This window comes from Scyliorhinus canicula, chromosome 11 (assembly GCF_902713615.1).
Source record: "Scyliorhinus canicula chromosome 11, sScyCan1.1, whole genome shotgun sequence".
NCBI lineage: Eukaryota > Metazoa > Chordata > Chondrichthyes > Carcharhiniformes > Scyliorhinidae > Scyliorhinus > Scyliorhinus canicula.
Genome location: NC_052156.1, coordinates 10911866 through 10937600, shown reverse-complemented (window position 1 = coordinate 10937600; position 25735 = coordinate 10911866). Strand labels below are relative to the sequence as shown.

At 44.7% G+C, this 25735-nt stretch overlaps 1 protein-coding gene across 1 annotated transcript in view; it reads left to right on the top strand.

Moving 5' to 3' along the window:
- The window catches only part of prkar2aa (protein kinase, cAMP-dependent, regulatory, type II, alpha A), a 425687-nt gene extending 407977 nt beyond the window's left edge, over window positions 1-17710 (top strand). Inside the window, exons 14-17 of the mRNA XM_038812258.1 lie at window positions 331-405; window positions 2471-2536; window positions 7956-8094; window positions 10858-17710. Of these exons, the coding sequence (XP_038668186.1) occupies window positions 331-405; window positions 2471-2536; window positions 7956-8094; window positions 10858-10991 (414 nt within the window). The 3' untranslated portion in view covers window positions 10992-17710. The remainder of the gene's footprint in view (window positions 1-330; window positions 406-2470; window positions 2537-7955; window positions 8095-10857) is intronic.
- The last annotated feature ends 8025 nt before the right edge of the window (window positions 17711-25735 follow it).

Sequence of the window (25735 nt, the reverse complement as noted above, 5' to 3'; positions counted from 1 at the left end):
TATCTAAACTATTCATTTTACATTTTTAAAAATACATTTAGAGCACCCGATTATTTTTTTCCAATTTAAGGGGCAATTTCGCCTGGCCAATCCACCTACCCTGCACATCTTTGGGTTATGGGAGTGAGACCCACACAGGCACAGGGAGAATGTACAAGCTCCACATGGACAGTGACCCGGGGTCGGGATCAAACTGGGTCCTCGACGCTGTGAGGCAGCAGTGCTAACCACTGCGCCACCATGCCGTCCACATTCATTTTCCATTTAATTGAGCTTTGTTATTCACCTTGAATTTTACTGGCATTCTCCGAAATAATTATTTGTGTTCAGCTTTCAGAAAGAATGAAGATTGTTGATGTAATAGGAGAGAGATCATATCAGGACAATGAACTTATCATTTCACAGGTAAGTAGTTGGCTTATCCAGTATCAAATTGGTTGTATTACATAGAAAAGTGAATTATCCATATATTAAACACAATTCCCCCTTTTCACATGCGTACAACATTTCTTCGTTCTGATGGAAATAGCCATTCTTCATATGTGAGTGTGTGAGTTGGCTGTTGAGCTGCAGGGGACTGATCCAATGAACACTTCCAGTAGGCGATCATTTGATGGTCATCTGGCTTGTTTTTCCATCAGGATTTCTGAGATTAATCTTGCTGCCTGGCTGAGATCGGCTAACTCCGTATGGACCACAAATCTGACCTAAAATCTTCCTGTTTTGGGCGATTAACTGCTCGCTGCCTTAAAAGCTAATGGGCTACTGGGGTTAAGCAACTTAGAAAGGAAATATTCCAGACCCTAGTTGTTCAATAGATGGAAAATTCAAAGCTGATTTTTTAAAAAAAAATTTTAAATTGTACATTGTTCATTGCCAGGATATGGACACTCTGGCAAGGCCATCATCATTTCTTGCTTGTTCATGAGAAGCTGATGATACAACTGAGTAATTTGCTGGGGCGCTTGAGAATCAGCCAACTAATTGTGAGACTGGTATTGTACATAAACCAGGCAGAGTAAGGATGGCAAGTTTCGTTCCCTGGAGCATTGACCCTGGAGATTCTGAAATGAGGAATTACTTCAGAATGGAACAAATGAAGAATAATATCCAAGACCAAGATCATAGATTCTTGGATACTGAGGGAATTGAGTAGTCTGGGATGGTGGAGTTGAGGTTGAAGATCAGCCATGATGGTGTTGAGTGGCAGAGCAGGCTTGAAGGGCTAACTGGCCTACTCACGTTGCTGTTTCTTACTTATGTTCTTGCAGGTTACAAAGGCTGTCAATCCCAAACATCTTTTACAGGCGAAAATAAAATGTTTCTGATTAGAGGTTCATGAGCCTCCAATCTCTCTCTGTTGCAACCTTTCTTGTTTTGTGGCTTTGTCAATGCTGCCGCAACCAGCTATGAGTAGCACTTCTTATTCATCCAAAGTTTTAAATATGGTGTCCTAGTCCCTATAATGCAGCCCTTGTCCTCGTCTTGGTGCCTTGTAATCAGAACTGGTCGGCACGCTCCTTTCTCAGCTTATTCTTTTGTATAATCTCTAAACTGTGGAAATACTTTAGTGCTTCAGTATCCTGCAAAATTGGCATTGATCAGTTGGTTGGCACTGTTGAACCATGAGGGCTAATAATTCAGAGACTGTCCCAATTCACACTCTGACCAAACAATTGGGAAAGCTTTTGTCTTATTAAACAACTGGTGTCAAATTCTGATGACGGATGCACATAAGAAAATGAAAAAAATCATTCAGCTCCTCAAGCCTCCACTGTTCTGACTGCCAGTTGTATTTGTCTGCCTTTGTTCCATATTCCTTAAACTCCCTGCCGAACAAAATCTATCAAAATCAACCTGGGTAATTTCAGTTGCCCTCAGTAATATAATAATAATCCTTATTGTCACAAGTAGGCTTACTTGCACTGCAGTGAAGTTGCTGTGAAACGGCCCGAGTCACCATATTCCGGCGCCAGTTCGGGTGCACAGAGGGAGAATACAGAATGTCCAATTCACCTAACAAGCATGTCTTTTGGGACTTTAGGGAAGAAACTGGAGCACCCGGAGGAAACCCATGCAGACGCCGCATAGACCGTGACCCAAGCCGGGAATCAAACCTGGCACTCTGGAGCTGTGAAGCAACAGTGCTAACCACTGTGCTACCTTTATCCATTTGTGAGAGCGCGTTCTAGATTTTCACTACTTCCTGATTTCATTTCTAGATGGCCAACCTCTAATTTTAGATTATGCCCTCCTGTACTGCAGGAACACAGTCTCTTAACCACTCCTCTACTGAGTTACCCTATATATTTTATCTTCATTAACAGAAAGTGAAGTTTATTCTATTGAATATCATAATTCTTCCAAAAGTTACGTGCATGCACATTACAAGATTTCAGTAACTGTACAGTTTTACCCTTAATACAACAAATTGCTTTTTAAAATCTGAAGTGTCTCCATTTTTACACAGGGCGAAAAAGCTGATTGCTTCTTCATTGTAGAATCGGGCGAAGTGAAGATCATGATCAAGAGCAAGGTAAGGGATTTCATGGGTACAGGTAGAGAACAAGTGGTCACATATTACAGTTATAAAAACAAATTACAGCAGATGTTGGGAATACCCAGCAGGGCAAGCAGAGTCTGTGGCGAGAGATAAGAGTTAACATTAGTCCATGGCAAAGATGGGTGATAATAGGACAAATAAAGGAAAGTTATTAGCCAAGTCTGCTAATCGAGAAAATTGGGCGGTGGGTTACAATCTAAAATGGTTGAACTCAGTGTCGAGTCCAGAGGCTGGTGTCGAGTCCAGAGCCTGTCAAGTATCTGATCAAAAGTTGAAATGCTGTTCCTCACGGTTGCCTTGAGCTTCATTAGGCCCAAGGCTGAGGTCTGTGTGGAATGAAGAATTGGAAGTGTGGAGCAACAGGAGCTCGAATATACTTGTGGACTGAATGGAGGTATTCAGCAAATCAACAGGCCTCTCTACATTTGATCTTGTCAGTAATGTAGAGAATTGCACATTGAGGTTATTATTATTATTTATATTATTATAAATTATGGAAGTAATTTGCTGTTTAGAAGGACTATTTGGGGCCCAGGACAATGGAAAAGAAAGGACAGGTTTTGCATCCACTGTTCTTGCATGGGAAGGGAAATGGATGAGGGTGTTTATGCCTGATTTCTGAATATGAAAGTGCTGTTACAATGATACACATAGCTATTCCTGATGTAATATTCTGACTTGACAACCTTGATGTAAAATTATTGATCTATACCCAGCCGTATGACAAAAGCAGAGGGGAATAATGTGTGCTGGTAGCATCACACTGGAGATGTTGCAAGTGGCAATGTATTTGAATCTGTAGGCTGGTGTGGAAGGAGAGGACATGGAGGTTTTGGGAGGGAGGGGAAGGCATGGGGGTAGAAGTATGGTAAATGGGATACATATGGTCTCAGACCCTGTCGACCATGGTCGAAGGGAATCCTGAGACAAACCGAAGAGCCTTTACTGATGTGGTAGGTGGAATTGTCAATATATATATACCAGAGACCGAGAAGTTGGAGAATGGGATAGAGTTCTTACAGGGAGTGTCATCTGTATAGCTGTGGGTGTCAGTGAGCTCATCTTAGATATTGGTAGTTGCCTAGTCCCAGAAATGGAGATAGAGAAGTGGAGAAAGGGAAAGAAAGTGTTGGAAATGGGCCAGGTGAAGGCGAGATTGGAATGGAAATGAGCTTGAATTAAATTGTCCAGTTTGGAGCTAGAACAGAAATCAGCACTGAAAAAGTGGCAAGGTGGTGAATTTGAATAGGGATGGAAGAAAGATTGTTCTAATTTCTACCACGAAGGCTGGCATCTAACCGTGAGCCATGTGGATTCCATCATGGCACCCTTTATTTGGAAGAAGTGAATTGAATAAAAAGAGATGTTCAATGTTAGAACCAATTCAACCAGGTAGAAGAGGATGGTGATGCATGAGGACTTGTTAGGCCCTGTTAAATTATGAAGTAGAGAGTCCTCGGGCTATTCGGTGGAGAATGAGGTTGCTGTCTGGAGATTATCAGACACTTCGACCAGTTTATTCGTAAAATGTTTTCCCAGGTGCCCTCATTTGCGAGGTGAACAAAGAGCAAACACAGGTTCGCAATTCAACCCAAATTTATTCACAAACACAATAAAACAGCGACTCTCCCAAATTATCCCAAATATTATCTGCCCAAGATTCTAATATTACCCGCGTCGATGAACTTGGTCGAGTTGTGGGTCCAATCCTCTGAGCCTCTGTTCTCTCAGGGCCCTCGTCTGCGAAGACGGTTCTTGTCCGTTCTCTGGTTGGCCACGAGCCCTCTGTCGTCTGTGTTGGGTCTCTGGGTGTCCCTTCTAATCTCCCTCTTCGTGCCCTTCCAGATGTTTCTCTGGCCCTCAGCCAATGAAGTCACTGGGCGGGGATTGCAACACCCATGGAGTTGCCGATTCTAACTCTATAGGACACCAGGAAACCCCCCCCCCCCTCCCCAGGGATCTATCCTCAGATTGCGTTGTTCACACAACCTTATCCCATATAAGGTAACGGCGGGAAATTGAGGTGCTAGAAAGTCTGGCTGCATCTTGGGCAATCCGCAACAATCAATCCAGCTGAATAGGGCCAATTAGAACATAGAACATAGAACAGTACAGCACAGAACAGGCCCTTCAGCCCTCGATGTTGTGCCGAGCAATGATCACCCTACGTAAACCGTATCCCAACAATCCCCCCATTAACCTTACACTACGGGCAATTTAGCATGGCCAATCCACCTAACTAATTATCTCTGAACTCCTGTTTACAGGACGTCCAGACTTGCCCTGGCTTGCCTGCCTCTGACCAGTGCATTCAAACTTGGCTGTTGAATTCCCATGAGGCCTATCTGTGTTTAATTTAAAGTTTCCAGTTCTGAATTAGTGTCCAATTCTGTGTTGGGCCTAAGATTCAGGTCGTTGACCATTTAACCACATGGTGTAGAGCAAACTGGTCATTTGTGATCTAAAGGAGACAGTCAGAGCCAAGAAACTAGACGTTGGTGGATGTTGACTGAAGAGTTGTGAATGTAGCTTGGAAGCAACTGGACAATGGGTAAATAAATAGAGTGAGAGAGAAAAGTGCTGGGAAGAAACTGAAATGATGGGTCCAGTAGTGAAAACCTGTTTGGGAATCTGTGGAAGGATGTACAAGCGAATCCTATGGGACTGGGGGCTATGAGTTTGGAGACCATTGCAGGGAGATCTGCAGAGGAGATGACATAAAGTAATGGCTAGGGAAACGATGGCTTGATGTCTAGGGATAGGAGGTGTACGGTGCAGATGTCAGGGATCATGCCCTGTATTTTAGAAATCCATTCACCAATCAACAACAATGGCACATTTGCCAGTATTAGATTCAAGAGAAAGTGGGTTTGAGGAACGTTTTAATCCGAGTTAATGAACAGAATGGGTAAACTTACAAAAGGCAGCAGTTCCCAATGGAAAGCTCAAGAGGGTAAAAAGAAGTTTGAAGATTGGGAGTACAAGGTACACTGTTAGGGATGTTCGGACCCCTGGGCATCATAGAATCCCCACATGAAGGCAACGGAAGAGGAGCTCCATCATGTTGAGGTTGCAATTCAGTGAGGTGAGTGTAAAGGGCTGAAGATGAGACATTTGCTCAGGACTGATCATTCAGGGTTAGAGTGGGGAAACCCATAGGAATATTGAAAGTACAGCAAAGAATAGCACTGGAAGGAGAGATGAGGTCAGAGGAAAGTGAATAGAGGAAGGATCAGGAGGAGTGCTGGTTTTCAAGGGGGAAGCTAATGATCCTTAACCCATTAAAGGATAAAAAAATTTACCGCTTGGTGGTACGGAACATGACTATTACTGAAAAGAGAGACATGTTGCTGAAGCTGTTTGCCTTGCACTCCAGGACAAATGCCTGAATGGAAATTTCAAACGGTCATAGCAGGTTGTACGACAGGAGAAAAGGGTACTGATTGATTGCCAAGTCAACTCTGGCTATGGTTGCCATGGAGGAAGCAATGGGGAACTTAGGCTCCCCAAGCACCTGGGCGATTTAAAAAAAAAAAAGGCCCAATACTTGAATGTATACCTTTTTGTTTGGCGAAAGTGGGTCCCTGTGTATGAATGTATGTCACTTCTGGCAAGTGTAGATGAGCCATGTTGTGAACTTGACAAATTATTTTAAATTATGAGTATGATTGTTTGTAAAACAAGGAATAAAAATTGCATTCTGTCATAGAATGGTAGACCATAGGAAAACTTCCACGATTTGCCTCAAAATGGGAAAGATTTCCACTGCAATAACAAAATTATAAACATATTTATTCGTTTGCTAAGCATTACTAAAGTGAGTTCTTCCTTCATGAGTTGCTGAACTCGGTTACGTGGTTGGGACACAGTGAGATACCCATTTCTCATAGAGTACCTGGCATTTTACTTGAAAAATAGGTTGAGGTATAAGAACCATTAATGCAGCAAAATCTCCCAAGAGTCTTCAGTAGAGGCGGAAGAAGGAAATGGAGGCAGAGGCCTGGAGGTGCATACATGGCTGCAGCAATGGAGGGATTTAAATGAGAAATTTAAATTTGAGGCATTGAGGAAATCATAAGGAAACTTTCCTTTGTAATCTGTTTTGAATGATGGCTTCTTGCCAGATTGGATATAGGCAGCAAACTTTGGGGAGCTAAAATTTATGCATGGTGGGAGGCTAGACTGGAAGTCATTAGTCTTAATACTGTGACCAAGGGTTTCGGCATGAGATAGGTTCAGGTGAAGTCGGTTACCAACCATTTGGTTCAACCTGCAATAGTGCCCAAGTGGAGGATGGAGTTATTGACGAGGTTACTGAGTTTGTAATAGAGACAAAGCTTTGGTTCTCTGTGCTTATTGGAAGAAATTACCGCTCATCCTAAACTTTACGTTGGACTGGATGTCTGACCACACAAGGGAGTGGCTTGGGGAGCAGTGGTCAGGTACATCTGGATATCACCAGTGTGTGTAGAAAACAAAATGAGCACAGTCACAGCTTGCAATAAAGGTAAACTGTGGAAGGGGCAAGAACCTGATTAAAAGGATTGTAACAGAGTTGCAGTAGAAATGGGTGTAGATCTGAGATGCAGTAAACCTTTCAAGGCCTTTGAAGAGGAAAGGGTGATTGGAGACTAGGCAGGAGCTAGCAGAGACTGAGGGATTAAAGTGGGTAAGATGGCAGCAACTTGGAGAAAGAGAGGGACATTCCAAATCTTATTGCAGCTGCTGGGCTTCTGCTTCTAGATTGGGAGTCAGAAACTGAGATCACAGAGAGGGTAAAAATCGAGGACAAAAATATATCCTCCTCCTGGCATACACAGATTAACGGCATCTGAAGGAAGAATGGAGGTTAAATGTTGAGGTGATGGCGGCTGATGAGGGACCACATTAGAAATGTTGACCTGACTTTGATTTTCTATGAATTTGACAGTAATTTCTAGCTCTGTTTGCTGTCACTATACGTGTGCATTGTGAATCCAGCTTACTGCTTTATCATGGAATCAACTGGCAAAACTTTAACCATTTAGCCAAAGGGAAAAAACACCTATATTTAATGATAAAACACTGACTTCACTGTTTGTAGTTTGTCCATAGATAGTTTCTAAAGACTTGGATTGTCTTTTTAAAATTTGGATTTGGATGGTTGTATTTTGATTGATGTTTCTACATAACCTGTGTATGAACTTGAGAGATCTAATTGGAGGGAGCAGAGTGGGTGCAGGGATGGGAAAAAATGTGAATCCAAAGTTGAAACTTTTGAATGCACATTTGTTCAGAGAACCCTTTTACAGTACAGTAATTCAGTGCTTTGTTCAACCTGTTTAGATACAAACTGATTGTTTATTTCTCTATTGCCCGATGTACTCAACTTCCTGTATCTGGCTTTCTTAAGACACAGGCAGGTCAACAGGAAAAGACCGAGGTAGAGATTGCCAGATATACCAAGGGGCATTATTTTGGAGAGCTAGCACTGGTTACCAATAAACCCAGAGCAGCTTCAGCATATGCTATTGGAAATGTCAAATGCTTAGGCAAGTATTCTTTACCTTCCACTTTGTTGGTGCTAAGTCTAATATCATCTCACCTTCTTTCACAAATTTCATTCCAAGTGACTTTTTAAAAATGGATGTTTGTGATTGATGATTGAATCTTTTTCCAACATGTGCATCCAAATCTAATAATGCTGTGGACACCCTATGACTACGCGCAGGTGATCTCCCGACTTCACTTCAAAAGTCTATTTCATAAGACATAAGAACATAAAAAATGGGAAAAGAAGTACACTATTTGCCCGTCATGCCTGCTCCAACACTCCATACGATCATGGCTAATCATCTGCCTCAACTCTACTTTCCCACCTGCTCCCCATATCCTTTGGTTCTCTGAGAGATCAAAAATCTATCTATCCCAAACTTGAATGCTGGAACATTTGCGTTAATGAATTACAAAATATTGCCACGCTCTGAATAAAGAGTTTTTTTTCTCCTCTGTCCTAAATGGTCAACCCCTTATTAACTATGCCACCGCGTTCTTGGTACCCCAGATAGAGAAAACAACCTCTGTTGAGTTCCTTCACAACCTTGAATGGTGCAATGAGATACATATGAACATACAAACAAGGAGCAGGAGTAGGCCATTCAGCCCTTTGAGCTCCGCTCCGCCATTTAATAAAATCATGGCTGATCCTCATGGATCTACATCCTGCCGACCTCCCTGATAACCTATCACTAACCCTAACCTTACCAAGAATCGAATCACCTCCGCCTTAAAACTATGCAAAGACCCTGCTTCCGTCACCTTTTGAAGACAAGAGTTCTAAAGACACTCAACCCTCTGAGTGAAAACATTTTGCCTTATCTTTTTTTTTCTTGTTTTTTTTTTTTAAATTTAGAGTACCCAATTATTTTTTTCCAATTAAGGGGCAATTTAGCGTGTTCAATCCACCTACCTTGCACATCTTTGGGTTGTGGGGGCGAAACCCACGCAAACACGGGGAGAATGTGCAAACTCCACACTGACAGTGACCCAGAGCCGGGATCGAACCTGGGACCTCAGCGCCGTGAGACTGCAGTGCTAACCCACTGAGCCACCGTGCTGCCCCATTTTGCCGTATCTTAGTCTTAATGGGTGACTTCTAATTTTTTAACAGTGATCCCTAGTTCTAAATTCTCCCGCAAGAGGAAACATCCTCATCATGTACGCCTTCTCAAGATCCTTCAGGATCTTGTATGTTTCAATCAAATCGCCTCTTACTCTTCTAAATGCCAATGGGTACAAGCCTAGTGGGTGAAATCTTTCCTCATAAGGCATCCCATCCGCTCCAGGCATTAGTCTGGTAAATCTTCTCGGAACTGATTCTGATGCATTTACATCCTTCCTTAAATAAGGTGACCAATACTGTACTCCAAATGTCATCTGACTAATGCCCTGTATAACTGAAGCATAATCTCCCTACTTTTGTATTCAATCTCCTAACCATGCCAGTTGCTGCCCTCTATATCAAATACCTTCTGGAAACAAGTACACACATCCATTAATTCCCCTTTATCCACAGCACATGTTACTTTCTCAAAAATCTTAAAGATGAAAGATGAGTCATAGCCACAGAAACCCAGGGAAACTGGGTGCTAATGGCCACAGATACCAAGGGCCATTAGCACCCGGTTTCCCTGGGTTTCTGTGGCTATGACTCATCTTTCATTCTCACTCCACAGTATAAATATTTCCCACTTTCTCTGTCTGTTAGCTTTGACAAAGGGTCATCAGGACTCGAAACGTTAGCTCTTTTCTCTCCCTACAGATGCTGCCAGACTTGCTGAGATTTCCCAGCATTTTCCCTTTCGTTTCCGATTCCAGCATCCGCAGTAATTTACTTTTATCCAGTAGTTCTCCAGATGTGCTCTTTCCCAAATTTTACTCAATTGCATCAAAACTTACTTATTCCTGTGTTCCAATCACCTTGCAGTGCAAGTGAGTGTGCCATTTGCCTACAAACTGTTTGCACACTAACTTTGGAGGAACATTAGTGAAAATCACAAAAGTTTGTGCAGGTAGAATACCTCGGCTGGGGTCAATATTTGTTGAGCTCTGTGGCATGAGTCCAGTTTATCGGACACCTGTTTTTAGGTAACTGAATTTGAGGTACTCTACCTGTCATGTAAGACCATGATTTGCAAGAAATTAGGTTAATGTGCCATGTCCTGGATGGGGCAGCACGGTAGCACAAGTGGATAGCACTGTGGCTTCACAGCGTCAGGGTCCCAGGTTTGATTCCCCGCTGTGTCACTGTGCGGAGTCTGCACATTCTGCCCTTTATTTCCACTCAAATCACCTGGTATTTGGCCTCCTACATCATTCTAACCAAGTTAGAATCTCTACAGTGCAGAAGGAGGCCATTCAGCCCGAGTCTGCACTGACCTTTGGAAAGAGCACCCTACCTAAGCCCATGCCCCGACCCTATCCCCGTAACCCCACCTAACCGTTGGACATCAAGGGGCAATTTAGCATGGCCAATCCACCTAACCTGCACATCTTTGGATTGTGGGAGGAAACCGGAGCACCCGGAGGAAACCCACGCAGACACGGGGAGAACGTGCAGACTCCGCACAGACAGTGACCCAAGCCGGGAATCGTACCTGGGACCCTGGAGCTGTGAAGCAACAGTGCTAACCACTGTGCTACCGTGCCACCCTGGATGTGTGAAGTTGATGTGTAAAATATTTTGTCGACTCAAAACAGTAAGTTTATTACGTTCTTTCTTGAATATGATTTTTCTTCTTGTCTTTTCTTTGCAGTGATTGATATTCAAGCATTTGAAAGATTGTTAGGCCCTTGCATGGACATCATGAAGAGAAATATAGTGAATTATGAAGAACAACTTGTCTCTTTGTTTGGTACCAGTTTGGACTTGGAGAATCCTGGTATATAGGCACGTTGTTATCCAGTGCCTTCTCAGTTTGATGAAAGCAAAGTGAAAATTATCCACACACAAATAAAGCTCCCCACAGAAAAAATAAATGGGCAAAGCAGCATTTTCTGGCTCTTACCATCCCATGGGGCAACTGCAATGTAATGATGAAATACGTTACTGCCCAGCCAGGGATAGGGAAATGTGTGGTGTATGTTCGTTTTTTTAATCTGCTTTCTTGGATTTAAAAGCATATATTCTGTATCTTGATTTTTTTTTTCCCCAAAAACCAGAAAAAAAATGTTGGTTTATGAATTATCAAACTGAACAACAAAGACGAATACTAAATGTAATTTTTGATAAGATGAAATGAATGAGATTCAGTGTTTCTTTGTTACTTCTACAAGTAGGTGAACAGTTCTTGCCAAAAAAACTATGATTGTTGTAAAGCTTTGAGTGCTTCATTGGTTTCGCCACTGAATGATACTTCGAGAAGTATCTGAGATAGGTATTAATGTTTCATATAAAGCTTCAAAAATCCCTTAATTGTGTTAAGCATAGGCCAGAGGAGCTGCTTCATATCAAGGGGTTTCTGAAATGCCGGTTTGGCATCTATCACGGGCATTCAGCTTGATAAAGATTCACAGTATGAAATAATCCAGAGGTCAGGTGACAAGTGATGATCTTGAAGAACAAAACGGGTGGAAAAATGGTCAATTTGGACAATAGGAGCAGTTCACGAACGCCTTCTAGCCAATCTCCAGTTTGTTGCTCTGTGCATTTAACAACACACACATGTACACACATGTTTCTCTCTGGTGTTTCTATCAAAAACCTTGTTACGATGGTACATAGCCGCCACTTGCTGTAAAGTTGTCTCCCCACCCCCCACTCCCGAGATTCTTCAGTGGGCTTGAGTTGAATTGTGGATTTTTTTTTAATGAAGGGGCCTTCTCAAGTGCCGTGGTTATCTGATGCACCATGTGTATGTTACTTATTGCCGCGATAGCGTTATTAGACAGTTTTTACAAGCAAAAGCACATTGAAAAATGGTGTGCTTTTTGATCTTTTGCTTCCATTTTGTTCTAATGTTTGTCTGATGTTTCCTTCTCCCTCCTCCAATGGCTCCTGCATCTGTACAATGCTTCGGTCAGGAAAGATAGAGAATTTCAGCTCACCAGACAGGTGTTCAGGAATTGGCACAATTGAAAGATGTGCAAGAATTGTCTTCACCCAGTTACTTACCCTGTCTGCTCTTTTTTGCAGCCCAGACCATTCCAGTACCCTGTCTGAAAAATGTTGAGCTGTCCAGTAGAGGCGCATTTGAGATGCCATATCCCTAACTTAAAGCTCAATCTCCTATTCAAGAGTTATGGCACGATGAACTGCTGTAATTAAGAAAAGCTATTGAGAATTTAACATGTGACCAGAATCATTAACAGTGAGGTCTCACAGGACAGAGGTACCTGCAGTCATTGAATCATGAAAGTGGTTGTTGATCTTAGCTGAAGAATTTTGTTGATGTGGTGTAACTAGTTACAGTGCAGTGATTACAGCCACCATTTTTACTCAGAACTACATAGTTTCTTTAATTCCTGAGTCCTAAGGCTTAGAAAATTATTAGGTCACTTTTTTTTAAGGTTGAGTGTATATATTTTCTTCAGCAAACCTACCGTTCACCCTCCAAATAAACCTAAAGTGTAATCATTTGTTTTTCATATTGGGGAAGTCATGGTAGATTCAGAAAACTGGTAAATCAGCAAGAGGCTGCTGTGATAATTTACCAAATTACAGAAGTTTCTTGCATCCCTAATTACATAGTACGTAGTCGGACTGGTCCTGGGTTTAATTCCTCAGTCTGTATCCAGCTGACAGTTGGCCATGGGCAGAGAGCAGGTTCATGCTTGATGGGGTCAAACATCCTTTCAGCGTTCATTGCTGAGACTCTTGCACGAAGATTTGCCACCAGAGCGTGGTACAGAAAGGTAACTGGTGTCTGTGGAGCCATACCCCATCCAGGAAGCTTATACCTACAGGCGTGAAACATGCAAAAGTTGGCAGAAGACAAACATCAATTAAAGGTTTCTTTGATATGAATGAACTTGCTTTAGTAATTTTTCTTCAGTATTGTGCTAATTTGAATTCTTATCATTTCAATAAGATGTGTACCTACTGTATTTCATAATGGGTTTAACAACAGGGGGTTGATAATGTGATCCTGTCTGATACACCATACGCTGATCATGCCCAAAGTGCCAAGAGCTAGCCGAGGTGGATAATGCAAGGTCAGCTGACAACCTCTGGGTCTTTTTTAAACAAAATCTTACGCATTTCGCACTGAGATATCTGGTACTGGCAGCTCATGTAGGGCTGGTGGTGTTTTGAAGGTACCATTCTTCCGCATGAGAAGGTAGGCTTGCAATAGTCACTGCTAGCATCAAAGTGGCCTTTTGTGGCTATAGTCTGTTAGCAAGATGATCCTTTTGCACAGCCTAGGAAGAATAAATTACAGATAGACTGGAGTGTTGAGTTGCTGCTATACTATTGAACCAGTCTAGCGACATTGTAAATATAATCCAGGGCTGCGATAAACCTTGCGTGAAGGTGCGTGTATGTGTGTTCGTGTGTGCAGGTTGTAAATGCCAACAGCATGTGTTTGCAGCATGTTGCTCTCTGACCAGTAATAGGGTCTTGGCGAACGCTGCAGTGTTTGACATTGATTCTCCCATTCTCCATTTTCAATCCACCCTTCTGCTTTGGATGACGGGTTTTGGTATTTTAATGAAAATTGGGTTTCCAATCGCCATTGGTGTCTAATTCAAGCTCACTTGCATGATTAAAGGCTGCTTTTCTGTCATTTTTGCCACTACTTATGATGCAGAATTAGCATTCAGCCCGATATTGTGACCTCAAAGAGAACGGAGATGCTGGTAGTTTTGTTGATTGCAAACAATGTGTGTTGCATTAGGGACTATGACATCAGAATGTATTAACATCTTAACAGTGGCACAGTGGTTAGCACTGCTGCCTCAGAGCTCCAGGGTCCTTGCTTCAATTTCGGCCTCCAGTAACTCTTGAGTGGAGTTTGCACTTTCTCCCCGTGTCAGCGTGGGTTTCCTCCGGGTTCCTCCGACAGTCCAAAGATGTGCAGGTTAGGTGGATTGGCAGTGCTAAATTGCCCCAGTGTCCAAAATGTTACTTGGGGTTACTGGGTTACACTGGAGGCGTCGATTTAAGTAGGGTGCCCTTTCCAAGGACTGGTGCAGATTTGATGGGCCGAATGGCCTTCTGCACTGTAAATTCTATGACATTCCAACAGAGCTCTGAAGATAGAGGAGGTGCACAAGACTTTTTTGACCAGAGTTGGACAGGTTGATTAACCACTGTTTGGTGACTTGGAATCTTTCTACTTTTTAAAAAGACATAAACCCCATAAGGCATGATGTTTTATGATATTTCCGACTCTTTAAGGGCTGGGATTTGCCATGGCGTCCCAGCAGTTCAGCTGCTGCTCGCCCGATTCAGCTGAAGTGCTGAACGTGACTGCAGCACTTTGCCTCAGTGAGCACAGATAGTGACACCACGGCAGAGTCCCATTCTGTTGTCACCGAAACGTCCACACACGCACACTTTCTGATGGGAACTATTCTCAGCAACAGCAACAAATTGGGTGATGGGAATCATTAATTTTTTTAAGTGTATGCCCACTAACAAAGTGGCAGCCAGTCCAGTTGTATCACCGCAGGTGCTCTGTTGGCTGAGAACTTGCATACACTTTATATTTTCAGTCTTTGCTGTTGAAGCTCAGTAACTGGGAATAAATCAGAGTACAGAACCCAGCAGTCAAATTGCACTCTATATCTACAATGTTGGTAAGATCCATGTTGACCACAACTGTACAGTTTTTTGAGTGTAATATCGGGGATTTTCTAATGCTGATTGGGTTTGTCTAATTCAATATATTTTGAATCATAGTACAGAATTGTTACAGTGCAGAAAGGGACCATTCTGTCTATCATGTCTCCCCTGGCTGAGAGCAATCTCACTTGGTTCCATTCTCCCGCCTACTCGCCGTAGCCCTGCATATTCTTCCTCTTCAGATAACAGTTTAATTCCCTTTTGATTGCCTCAGTTGAATCTGCATCCACCACGCCCAGGCCGTGCACTCCAGACCTTCACCACTCGCTGCATGAAAAAGTTTCTCCATGTCAGTTTTTTTTTGTTTCTTTTGCCAATTACTTGAAATCTGTCACCTTTTTTTCCTTCCATCCATCCTTGAGTGGGGACGGTTACTCCCTATCTACTCCGTCCAGACCTCTCGTGATTTTGAATACCCCTATCGAAACTAACTCTGCCTTCTCTTCCAAGAAAAATCATCCCAATTTCTCCAATCTATCTATATAGCTGAAGTATATTTGCCAGTGATGTTAAACACAGTCAGTTGGTCTATTGGCCAAAACCTGCAAGACTTCCAGATGATACTGCAGAACCGAATGGAAAATGTTGACATAGCAGTTCCCAGGAGTAAACGCGAAGTAAAAATCCATTGCCCAAAGCACATACCTGTGTGACTGCATATCAAGGCCGTTCTATTCTATTTCATCACCATTTAAGCTGCATTTCCATTTCCTGTTCAGATTTACCAAAATGGGTTAGCTCATAATTTTTCAAAATTGAACTTCCTCTGTCCCCTTCACTTGCCCTTCCTGCTAGCCCATTTTTGTGCTCGACACTTTTCACAATGATTGGCATGTTTTCGCCCAATTTGATGTCAGCAGCAAATTTCAGCTTTGTTCCTCGCTTGCTGATATCAGATTTTGATCCAGTAGTAAATAGAGCGATACCAACATAGTATTTTTTGTGGAATACAACTAATCGCTTGTCCTCAACCAAATTTTTCCGTTCATGTGACCACATTCCACTGAATTCCATGTGCCATTATCGTTGCTGTATGTCACTTCTGAGATACCTTAAAATGCTTTTTTGAAATCGATTATGCTTGAGACACAGCATTTGTTTATGCTCATTTTTCAGTGATTTCTATTAAGTTTGACCTTTTAGTAAGTGTCATTGACTGGTCCTAAACAACTTTTTTTTTTAAATGTGTTCGGTCATTTCATCCGATATTTTAGTTGGTGGCTGCCAAGGCGTTGGAAGTGAAAAGGCCGTTAAGTTGAATAAACCATACCCAATGAAGGAGTCTGTAGTGAGACTGGTTCGGACCAGAGGACGTGCTTTATGGCTACCACTTGAGCTGACCTCCTTTTGTGAGTTTACTGTTTTGTTAGATTATCAATTATTTTCTAACTCACATGGTCTGGATACATGTTTCTATAGCAGGAAGCAGTTAAAATGAAGGAGTTACGGTCAATTACAGTCAATTTTATACCAAGATCTTGTATTTAATGTAAAGAGGAAATAAACTGGCTTTTTCATTTCACCAGTGGGATATTTGCTTATTAGGCTTGACTGCTTGCTGAGAATATTTAATGTTTTACTGGCACTGAGACGTTCCATGTATGGACAGCAGGTGTATTACTGCTCCAAAATAGCACACTGCTGGAATATGGGAAAAAGTGGAGGATTAACACTCTCTGGAAGGGACGTTGTATGAGAACAGTCCCAATGAAATTCCCACATTGAACTGTGTTTTTAAAAAAAAAAGCACTCTCTGGCTAACCGATTCTGAATATTGCTTTGAATCCTGTATTATACTGGTTCTGTTGTTTTTCTGTGGGGTTTGCATTCCATAAAGAGTAAAATCAAGTTTATGTCATGCATTGATAAACCGAGAGAGTGCAGCCTCCAGCAGACTCCACACGTTCGTTTATGAAAGCGCATTTTTAATCAAATTATTTCAACCTCTTTGTAGCTTTTCCAATTGGAATTTGTTACTTCCACCTTGTGGCTGCTGAGTTTTAGCATTTGCCTCCACAGCATAATGGGGAAGAGTTTTACAACATAATGATGATGGGCAATACTTCCAGTATGAGTTGGAATCACCAAGAAGGTTGATAGTGAGAAATAAATCAGCTGTTTTACGGAGGTACAACACTCCTTTATATTATATATATTTAAATGGCTGCTGTACAGTGGGGAGTCCTTTGTGGATCTAGGGGGTAAATAGAGTTTTTTAAAAACGAGATGCACCCATGGAATGTTGCATGTAAAACCCCTCCTGAGTATGAATAAGCAGGAATGTTTCTTGGATTTCAAATCTTTGAATCAATCACATCATTGTATTTATAGAGGCATAAAATCACTCAGGTACGAAAAAAGGATCATTGTTTGGAAATCTAAACTGGGTGGCCTGCCTAATTCTAATAATATAACAAGTGATCTAAATTGTAGTCGCCGATTATGATATCTGACCCACTGTTGATATATTTTTTTTAATGATAACTATTATTTCCTTTTCGGAAAAAGGTCAGGCGGTTTAACTTCCACTCGATGTAAACGGTTTAAATTCCACTCGATGTAAACGGTCTTTCTTTGCCTGTTGGCTTAATGCAGCTCTGTTGTATGTTGCTGGATTTCAAGTATCTGTGTTCATGATAGCAGTAAGTCTGTTACTGGGACCTACAGGTCTGTGGAAAGGTTCTTGACCTGCTTGAAGCATTGACCTCCATGTAGCCACAATGATCTTTCCTTCTAAAGCCCTCCCACCATTTTATTTTATTTTTGAAAAATTGTCTTTAAGATTATTCAATTGAAAATTAATAAAAAATGAAATTCTGTAAGTGTTTTGTTACTTCAGTGGCTTTCTGTTTTATTGAGAAGAAAACTGGCCTTTGTACTTTAATCGAGACACTTCAGAAAAAAGTGTTGATCTCTATTGTAAAATTATTTGTCCTTGGCTAATGTATATTGACAGGTGTCATTGAGATAAATCGGGTTGAATCTTGCTCGACAAATAACAGCGTTAAGGACACGCGTTAAGGACACACAATACTCAACTGGTTCAGCCTTGCACATATAACATGTCGCCCTTAGCTGTGCCATTGTAAAGACTTGCACATTTTTGCTGCAGAGATTTATGACTGCAGGTAAGTGTTAAGTTCCCTTTTAATGATGTGATGATTGTTAATGGAGTGCCTCATAAACTCTTGACACAAAAAGGGACAGTCCGAGCTGTTCAATGTCCATTCTAGATGTACTAAAATGTCAAGAGATTTTACAAATACAAACTTTTAACTTGGGTCCTTTATATTTTCCCTCTTTCTTAATTTAATCTTTCTCTGAAATAACAAAAAATGCTGGAAGAGCTCAGGAGGTCTGGAAGAATCTGTGGAGAGAGAAACAGAATTAGGGTTTCAAGTCAGATAGGGAAGGCAAATGGAGTGTTGCCCTTTATTTCAAAGGGAATGGAGTTAAAAGTAGGGAAGTCTTGCTAAAACTATAACATCTGAAATATTGTGTACATATTTGGTCCCCTTTATCTGAGGAAAGACTGGAATTGGAGCCAGTTGAGAAAAGGTTCATAAGATTGATCCGGGGTATGGAGGGGTTTTCTTATCAGGAGAGGGTGAGTGGATTGGGCCTGTACTCATTGGAGTTTGGAAAAATGAGAGGCGACCTTATTGAGACGTAGGATTCTCAGGGCGCTTGACAGGGTCGATGCTGAGAGGTTGTTTCCCCTTATGAGAGAGTCGAGGACTGGAGGACATAACCTCAGAATAAAGGGTCACCTATTTAAAACAGAGGTAAGAAGGACTTTATTCTCGCAGGGTTGTGGATCTGGAATTCTTTGCCGTAGAGGCTGGGTTGTTGAGTATGTTCAAGGCTGAGATAACAATATTTTTAATCAGTAAATAAATCCAGGAATATTGTGGGAAAGTGGATTTGAGGATTATCAGAGCAGTCATGATCCCACTGAAAGGTGGCGCAGATTTGATGGGCTGAATGGTCCACTCCTGTTCCTGTGTCTTATGGTCATTTCCCCCTTTGTGTACCTGCTTTACTCTAATTAACCCTTGTTCTCCATCTCGTTATTTTCGCGATCCTTAAATTTCATTGGGTAAAGTGATGTCCTAGATGCTTTGACTTGACAAGTCCATTACAAGTTTCTACTTTCCAGCATGTAACGTTACCAAGCTGAAGGGTGCAAGAAAACATCCACTAGTGTCCGTGGTGGATTTACAGTTAATGGGGTCCTTTTTCCCCACCCTCTTTCCTTTTCATTCTTTGCAAATGTTAGTGCAATTATTTTCTTAGCCTCTCCTACATGCTGAGTTAAGAGTTGCTATATTTTTATATGTCACATATGTAAGCCAGAATATTCAAACTGTTTTCCTTGCATATAGTAGGACTGTCTTTAAAGATGTAAAAAGCGAAGGTTTAACTTTCCCCACGTGGTAACACTTTTATTGCAGATTTTCTGCTCTTCGATAAGCCAGATCAAATTGGCGCCAAATAGGGGATAATTATTGTTCAACAAAAACAATCCAACACACACGCACACACACACGGTAACAGTGGTTCTTGGAAAATGCAGATGAATGGGTGTGAGTGTTGTGGTAGTCGGTAGTAGGGGTTTTACGGCACCCTGGACAATGCTGTAAGACCATTGGTGTGGGAGGTACCTGAGACTGCCGTATCATTGGTGAAGCCTGCCTGCTGGTTCCGCCCAGTAAGGCGGAGTATAAGAGCCCGTGTCTCCCCAGCAGCTGCATTCTGTACCTGCGCTGCTGAGGGAAACATCTAGTCCAATAAAGCCTTCAATTGTCGTCCAATCTCGCTTCTGGAGTTACTGATCGAGCATCAATTTATTGTACTAGATTTTAAAGAATGGAGCTCCGAATCAAGCCAGAGTGTCTGCAACTCAGCCCCCACGCGGCAAACGCAGCAGCAACCTTCAAACACTGGCTGGCGACCTTCAACGGGTATCTGAGGATGGCCACAGCTACACCCATGGAGGACCAGAAGGTGCAAGTTCTTCACTTGAGGGTGAGTCCAGAGATGTAAACCCTCATCGAGGATATGGACAACTTTGAGGCCGCGATGGCCCTGTTGAAAGGATACTATATTCGCCCAGTGAATCAGGTCTACGCCTGACATCTGCTAGCGACGAGGCAGCAATCCCCGGGGAATCACTTGAGGACTTCTACCGTGCGCTCCTGGTATTAGGTAGGAACTGCGACTGCCCACAAGTTTCAGCCAGCGACCACACACAACTTTTGATCCGGGACGCATTCGTTGCAGGTATGCCGTCCTCCCAAATCTGCCAGCGGCTGCTAGAGAAAGAGTCACTAGGCCTCAAGGAGGCACGGGGCTCTTGCTAGCTCCATAGATGTAGCCTCCCGAAACACCCGCGCGTACGTCCCCGACCGCACGGCAGCCCCTTGGGCAGCGTGGAACCCTCCCGCGGCCGACTCCGATGTATCTCCCATTTCCCCCCCCCCCCCCGCAAGCTTGTGCGGCACGACTACCAGGCAACCTCGGGGGACCCCGCTGCTATTTTTGCGGGCAAGCCAAGCACCCCCGGCGACTCTGCCCAGCCCACCCCTCCACCTGCAAAGGGTGCACCAAAAGAGCCATTTTGTGGCGGTATGCCAGGCCCGGGCGGTCTCCGGGGGCGAAACGGGAACGCCACCCCAACCTTCTTCCCGAGCCACGTGTGGGCCCCGGGCGCCGCCATCTTGCCCCCCAGGGACTACGTGCGACGGATGGGCGCCGCCATCTTGCGCACCCCCAGCCATGTGTGGCCAGTGGGCGCCGCCATCTTGGTTGGAGTCTCAGGACCCCGATTCGGATGACCACTCATCGCCCAAAGAAAATTTCCAGCTTTTGCCACGACTTGTCTCGGTGACCCTGGACCAGTCTCTGACCTGAACACTCGCGACCGCGACGACGACCATGCTCATCAACGCGCATAAATCATCCTGCTTGATCGACTCCGGGAGCACAGAGAGCTTCATACACCCCAACACGGTAAGGCGCTGTTCTCTTCCCATACACCCAGTTAATCAAAAAATCTCCCTGGCCTCCGGGTCTCACTCTGTGGAGATCAAAAGGTTCTGCGTAGCGAACCTCACGGTCCAGGGAAGGGAATTAAAAAATTTCCGCCTCTACGTCCTCCCTCACCTCTGCGCTGCCACGCTCCTAGGGTTAGACTTCCAATGTAACCTCCAAAGTTTAACTTAAATTCGGTGGCCCTATACCCCCCCCCCCCCCCCCCCCCCGCCCCCCACTGTCTGCAGCCTCACGACCCTCAAGGTCAAGCCGCCTTCCCTTTTTGCGAACCTGACCCCAGATTGCAAACCCGTCGCCACCAGGAGCAGACGGTACAGTGCCCAGGACCGGGCCTTCATTAGGTCGGAAGTACAGCGGTTACTGAAGGAAGGCGTTATCGAGGCTAGCAACAGTCCCTGGATAGCTCAAGTAGTGGTTGTAAAGACCGGGGAGAAGCATAGAATGGTCATCGATTATAGTTAGACCATAACAGGCATACACAGCTCAACGCGTACCCTCTCCCCCGCATATCTGATTTGGTCAACCAGATTGCACAATACAAGGTCTTTTCCACGGTGGATCTCAAGTCCGCCTACCACAAGCTCCCCATCCACCATAACGACCGCAAATACACTGCATTCGAAGCAGATGGGTGGCTCTACCACTTCCTAACGGTTCCGTTCGGTGTCACAAATGGAGTCTCGGTCTTCCAACAGGAGGTGGACCGAATGGTTGACCGGTACGGTTTGCGGGTCACGTTTCCGTACCTCGATAACGTCACCATCTGCGGCCACGACCAACAGGACCACGACACCAACCTCCGTAAATTCCTCCATACCGCAAAAATCCTTAAACTAACTTACAACAAGGACAAATGCGTGTTCAGCACCGACCGTCTAGCCATCCTCGGCAACGTAGTGCATGATGGAGTTATAGGCCCAGATCCCGAACGCATGAGCCCCCTCGTGGAGTTCCCCCTCTTTTTCATATTATGCCCAGTGGGTCCCCAATGACGCAGACAAGGCCCGCCCACTTATCCAATCCATGGTTTTCCCCCTGTCGGCAGAGGCCCACCAGGCCTTCAGCCGCATCAAAACGGACATCGCAACGGCCACAATGCACTCAATCAATGAATCCATTCCCTTCCAAGTCAAGAGCAACGCGTCCAACGTAGCTCTGGCGGCCCCCCTCAACCAAGCGGGCAGACCCGTGGCCTTCTTTTCATGCACCCTCCACGCTTCAGAAATTCGTCATTCCTCCATTGAAAAGTAGGCCCAAGCCATAGAAGCAGTGCGGCACTGGAGGCATTACCTGGCCGGCAGGAGATTCACTCTCCTGATAAAGGCTTCCCATCCCTTTGATTGCCTCAGTGTGGACTTCAAAGGGCCCCTCCCCTCGACCGACTGCAACACGTACCTGCTGAACGTGATTGACGAGTACTCCTGGTTCCCATTCGCCATCCCCTGCCCCGACATGACAGCAGCCACCATCATAAAAACCCTCCACAGTATCTTTACACTGTTCGGTTTCCCTGCCTACAGACACAGCGATAGGGAGTCCTCCTTTATGAGCGATGAACTGCGTCAATTCCTGCTCAGCGAGGGCATTGCCTCGAGCAGGACGACCAGTTACAACCCCCGGGAGAACGGACAGGTTGAGAGGGAGAACGGAACGGTCTGGAGGACCGTCCTATTGGCCCTACGGTCCTGAAATCACCCAGCCTCCCGCCCCACGGACGTCTCCTTGTCTTCCCTCGGAAGTCCCCCTCCGGGACCTCGCTCCCGACCTGGCTGGCAGCTCCTGGACCCATCCTGCTCCGCAAACACGTGCGGGCACACAAGTCAGACCCATTGGTCGAGAGGGTCCACCTCCTTCACGCTAACCCTCAGTATGCCTACGTGGCCGACAGGATACGGTCTCCCTATGGGACCTGGCGCCCGCTGGATCCCCACCCACACCCCCACCACCCCCTTCCCTCCCTCCGGCGCACCCCACAGCCGCTCCTTCCCAGGTAGATCGGTCCTCCCACCGGTCCCATCCAGGGGTGACGAAGCTGCCGAAGAAGCCAAAGCCATGCTTCCGGAGCCACGGATGCCCGAGCCGGCGCCTGCATCACCGCCGAAGCTACGACGATCGCAGAGGACGACCAGGGCTCCCGATCGACTAATTGCTTCATTCTGAATGTAAATGAATACTGTAAATAGTTGTGACATGTAACGAGGCAAAACACTGTGCTAATGTATACCGGGTATCACCATAACCTCAACCTCTACCACTGTATAACGCGAGCCCACCACCCCGCCGGACTCTTTTTTAACAGGGGGTGAATGTGGTAGTCGGTATTAGGGGTATTACGGTACCCTGGACAATGCTGTAAGACCATTGATGTGGGAGGTACCTGAGACAGCAAGATCAAGCCTGCCTGCTGGTTCCGCCCAGTAAGGCTGAGTATAAGAGCCCGTGTCTCCCCAGCTGCTGCATTCTGTACCTGCGCTGCTGCGGGAAACATCTAGTACAATACAGCCTTCAATTGACCTACAATCTCGCTTCTGGAGTCATTGATCGAGCATCAAGTGTAAAGAGAAGGTGTGAGTTCTGACCATTCAATTGTCCTTTGGCGAGCAGCACAGACCAGGCGGACCACTTGACCGCCTCCAGTCCATCATGGCCACCACATAACCAGACAGTGACTGGGACTCTCGCTCAAGTCCATTCATTAAAACAAAACCCCGTGCATGGGAATTAAAACCTTGGGGAAGTAATGACCATCACAAAAAAAAGTTTTCAAAGGAGTTAGCAGATTATTAGAGGTTTGATTCCTTTGAAGGGGTTCCAGGTTGGTGGGGAGCGGACGGACGGTACAGGATTGAAATGAAAGAGAAAATGCTGGAAAATCTCAGCAGGTCTGGCAGCATCTGTAGGGAGAGAGAAAAGAGCTGATGTTTAGAGTCCGATTACTTTGTCAAAGCTAACAGACAGAGAAAGTGGGAAGTACTTATACTGTGGAGTGAGGATGAAAGATGAGTCATAGCCACAGAAACCCAGGGAAACCGGGTGCTAATGGCCACAAAAACCAAGGGGAAAGAGTGTTAATGGCAGTCCCCAGAGAGAACAAAAGGTGTGAAAGGTCAAATACAGGGAAACTAACATCAGAGGATGAACTGTAGATGTCGGGGGGGAGGGGAAGGGGGAAGCAAAGAGGAGAAAGGTGCAGGAAAGATGGATAAGATTGGAGGGGGGAATTAAATATATATTAAGAAAGAAAAATGATAAAAGACAGTTAAAATGAAATGAAAACAAATGGGTTGAGACGGGGCTGATCATCTGAAGTTGTTGAATTCGATGTTGAGACCGGAAGGCTGTAGCGTGCCTAACCGGGAGATGAGATCTTGTTCCTCCAGTTTGCGTTGAGCTTCACTGGAACATTGCAGCAGGCCAAGAACAGGCATGTGGGCATGGGAGCAGGATCTTGTGTTAAAATGGCAAGCAACGGGAAGGTCAGGATCCTGAATGCGCACAGACCGAAGATGCTCAGCAAAGCGATCACACAGTCTGCGTTTGGTCTCTCCGACATAGAGGAGACCACATTGGGAGCAGCGAATGCAGTAGATCAACTTGGAAGAGATGCAAGTGAAACGCTGCTTAAGCTAGAATGTTGGCGGGGAGGATAATTTAGGGGGGATGCCATTTACGGTAGCGAGGGATAGGTTTAGGTACTTGGTGATTCAGGTCGCGAGGGAATGGACGGGGCTCCATAAGTGGAACTTAACGAAGCTGGTGGAGGAAGCCAGGGAGGATCTTAAGAGGTGGGATACACTGCACTTAACGTTGGCGGGGAGGGTCCAAGTGGTGAAAATGAATATTCTGCCGAGGTTCTTGTTTATCTTTCAGGCTCTCCCGATCTTTATACCAAAGGCCTTTTTTCGGAAAGTGGACACAATCATCTCTGACTTTGTATGGGCGGGGAAGATGCTGAGGGTGGGGAGGACCCTGCACAGAGGCAGCAGGGGGGGTTGGCGTTGCCAAACTTCATTATTATTAGGCGGCGAATGTGGACAAGGTGCGGCGGTGGTGGAAGGAGAAGGGGTAGAGTGGGTTAGGATGGAGAAGGTATCTTGTAAGGGGTCTAGTTTGAGGACTATGATGATGGCAGCATTGCCAATGGTTCCGATTAGGTATTCAGGGAGCCCAGTGGTGCAGTCCACGGTGAAGATATGGAATCAGCTGAGGAGGCATTTTAGGGTGGAAGGGATGTCGGTGCTAACGCCACTCTGCGAGAATCATGGGTTTGAGCGGGGAGGGATGGAGGTGGAGGAAAGTGGGGCTGGTCAAGATGAGGGATTTGGATTTGGTGGAAGGGTTTGCCAATCTGGAGGAGCTAAGTGAGAGGGTAGAACTGCCGAGGAGTAGTGAGTTCAGGTATCTACAGGTTAGGGACTTGGCACAAAAGGTCTGGAAGGGGTTCCCTAGATTGTCGGGATACACCCTGCTGGAGCGACTGCTTCCGGATGTGGAAGGGGAGGGAAGAATTGGGGATATATATATATGTGGCTGGGGGAGCAGGGAGGCGAGCGGGTGGTGAAGATCAAGAAGAAATGGGAAGCGGAGTTGGGAATGGAGATCAATTGGGGAGTATGGAGTGAGGCACTGCGAAGGGTAAACGGGTCCTCCTCTTGTGCAAGGATGAGCCTGATACAGTTTCAGGTGGTGAACAGGGTGCATATGACTCGGGTGAGAATGAGTGGGTTCTTTTAGCGGGTAGCAGATGAGTGTGAGCGGGGGCTAGCGAATCATCGTTATGGGGTTGTGAAAAA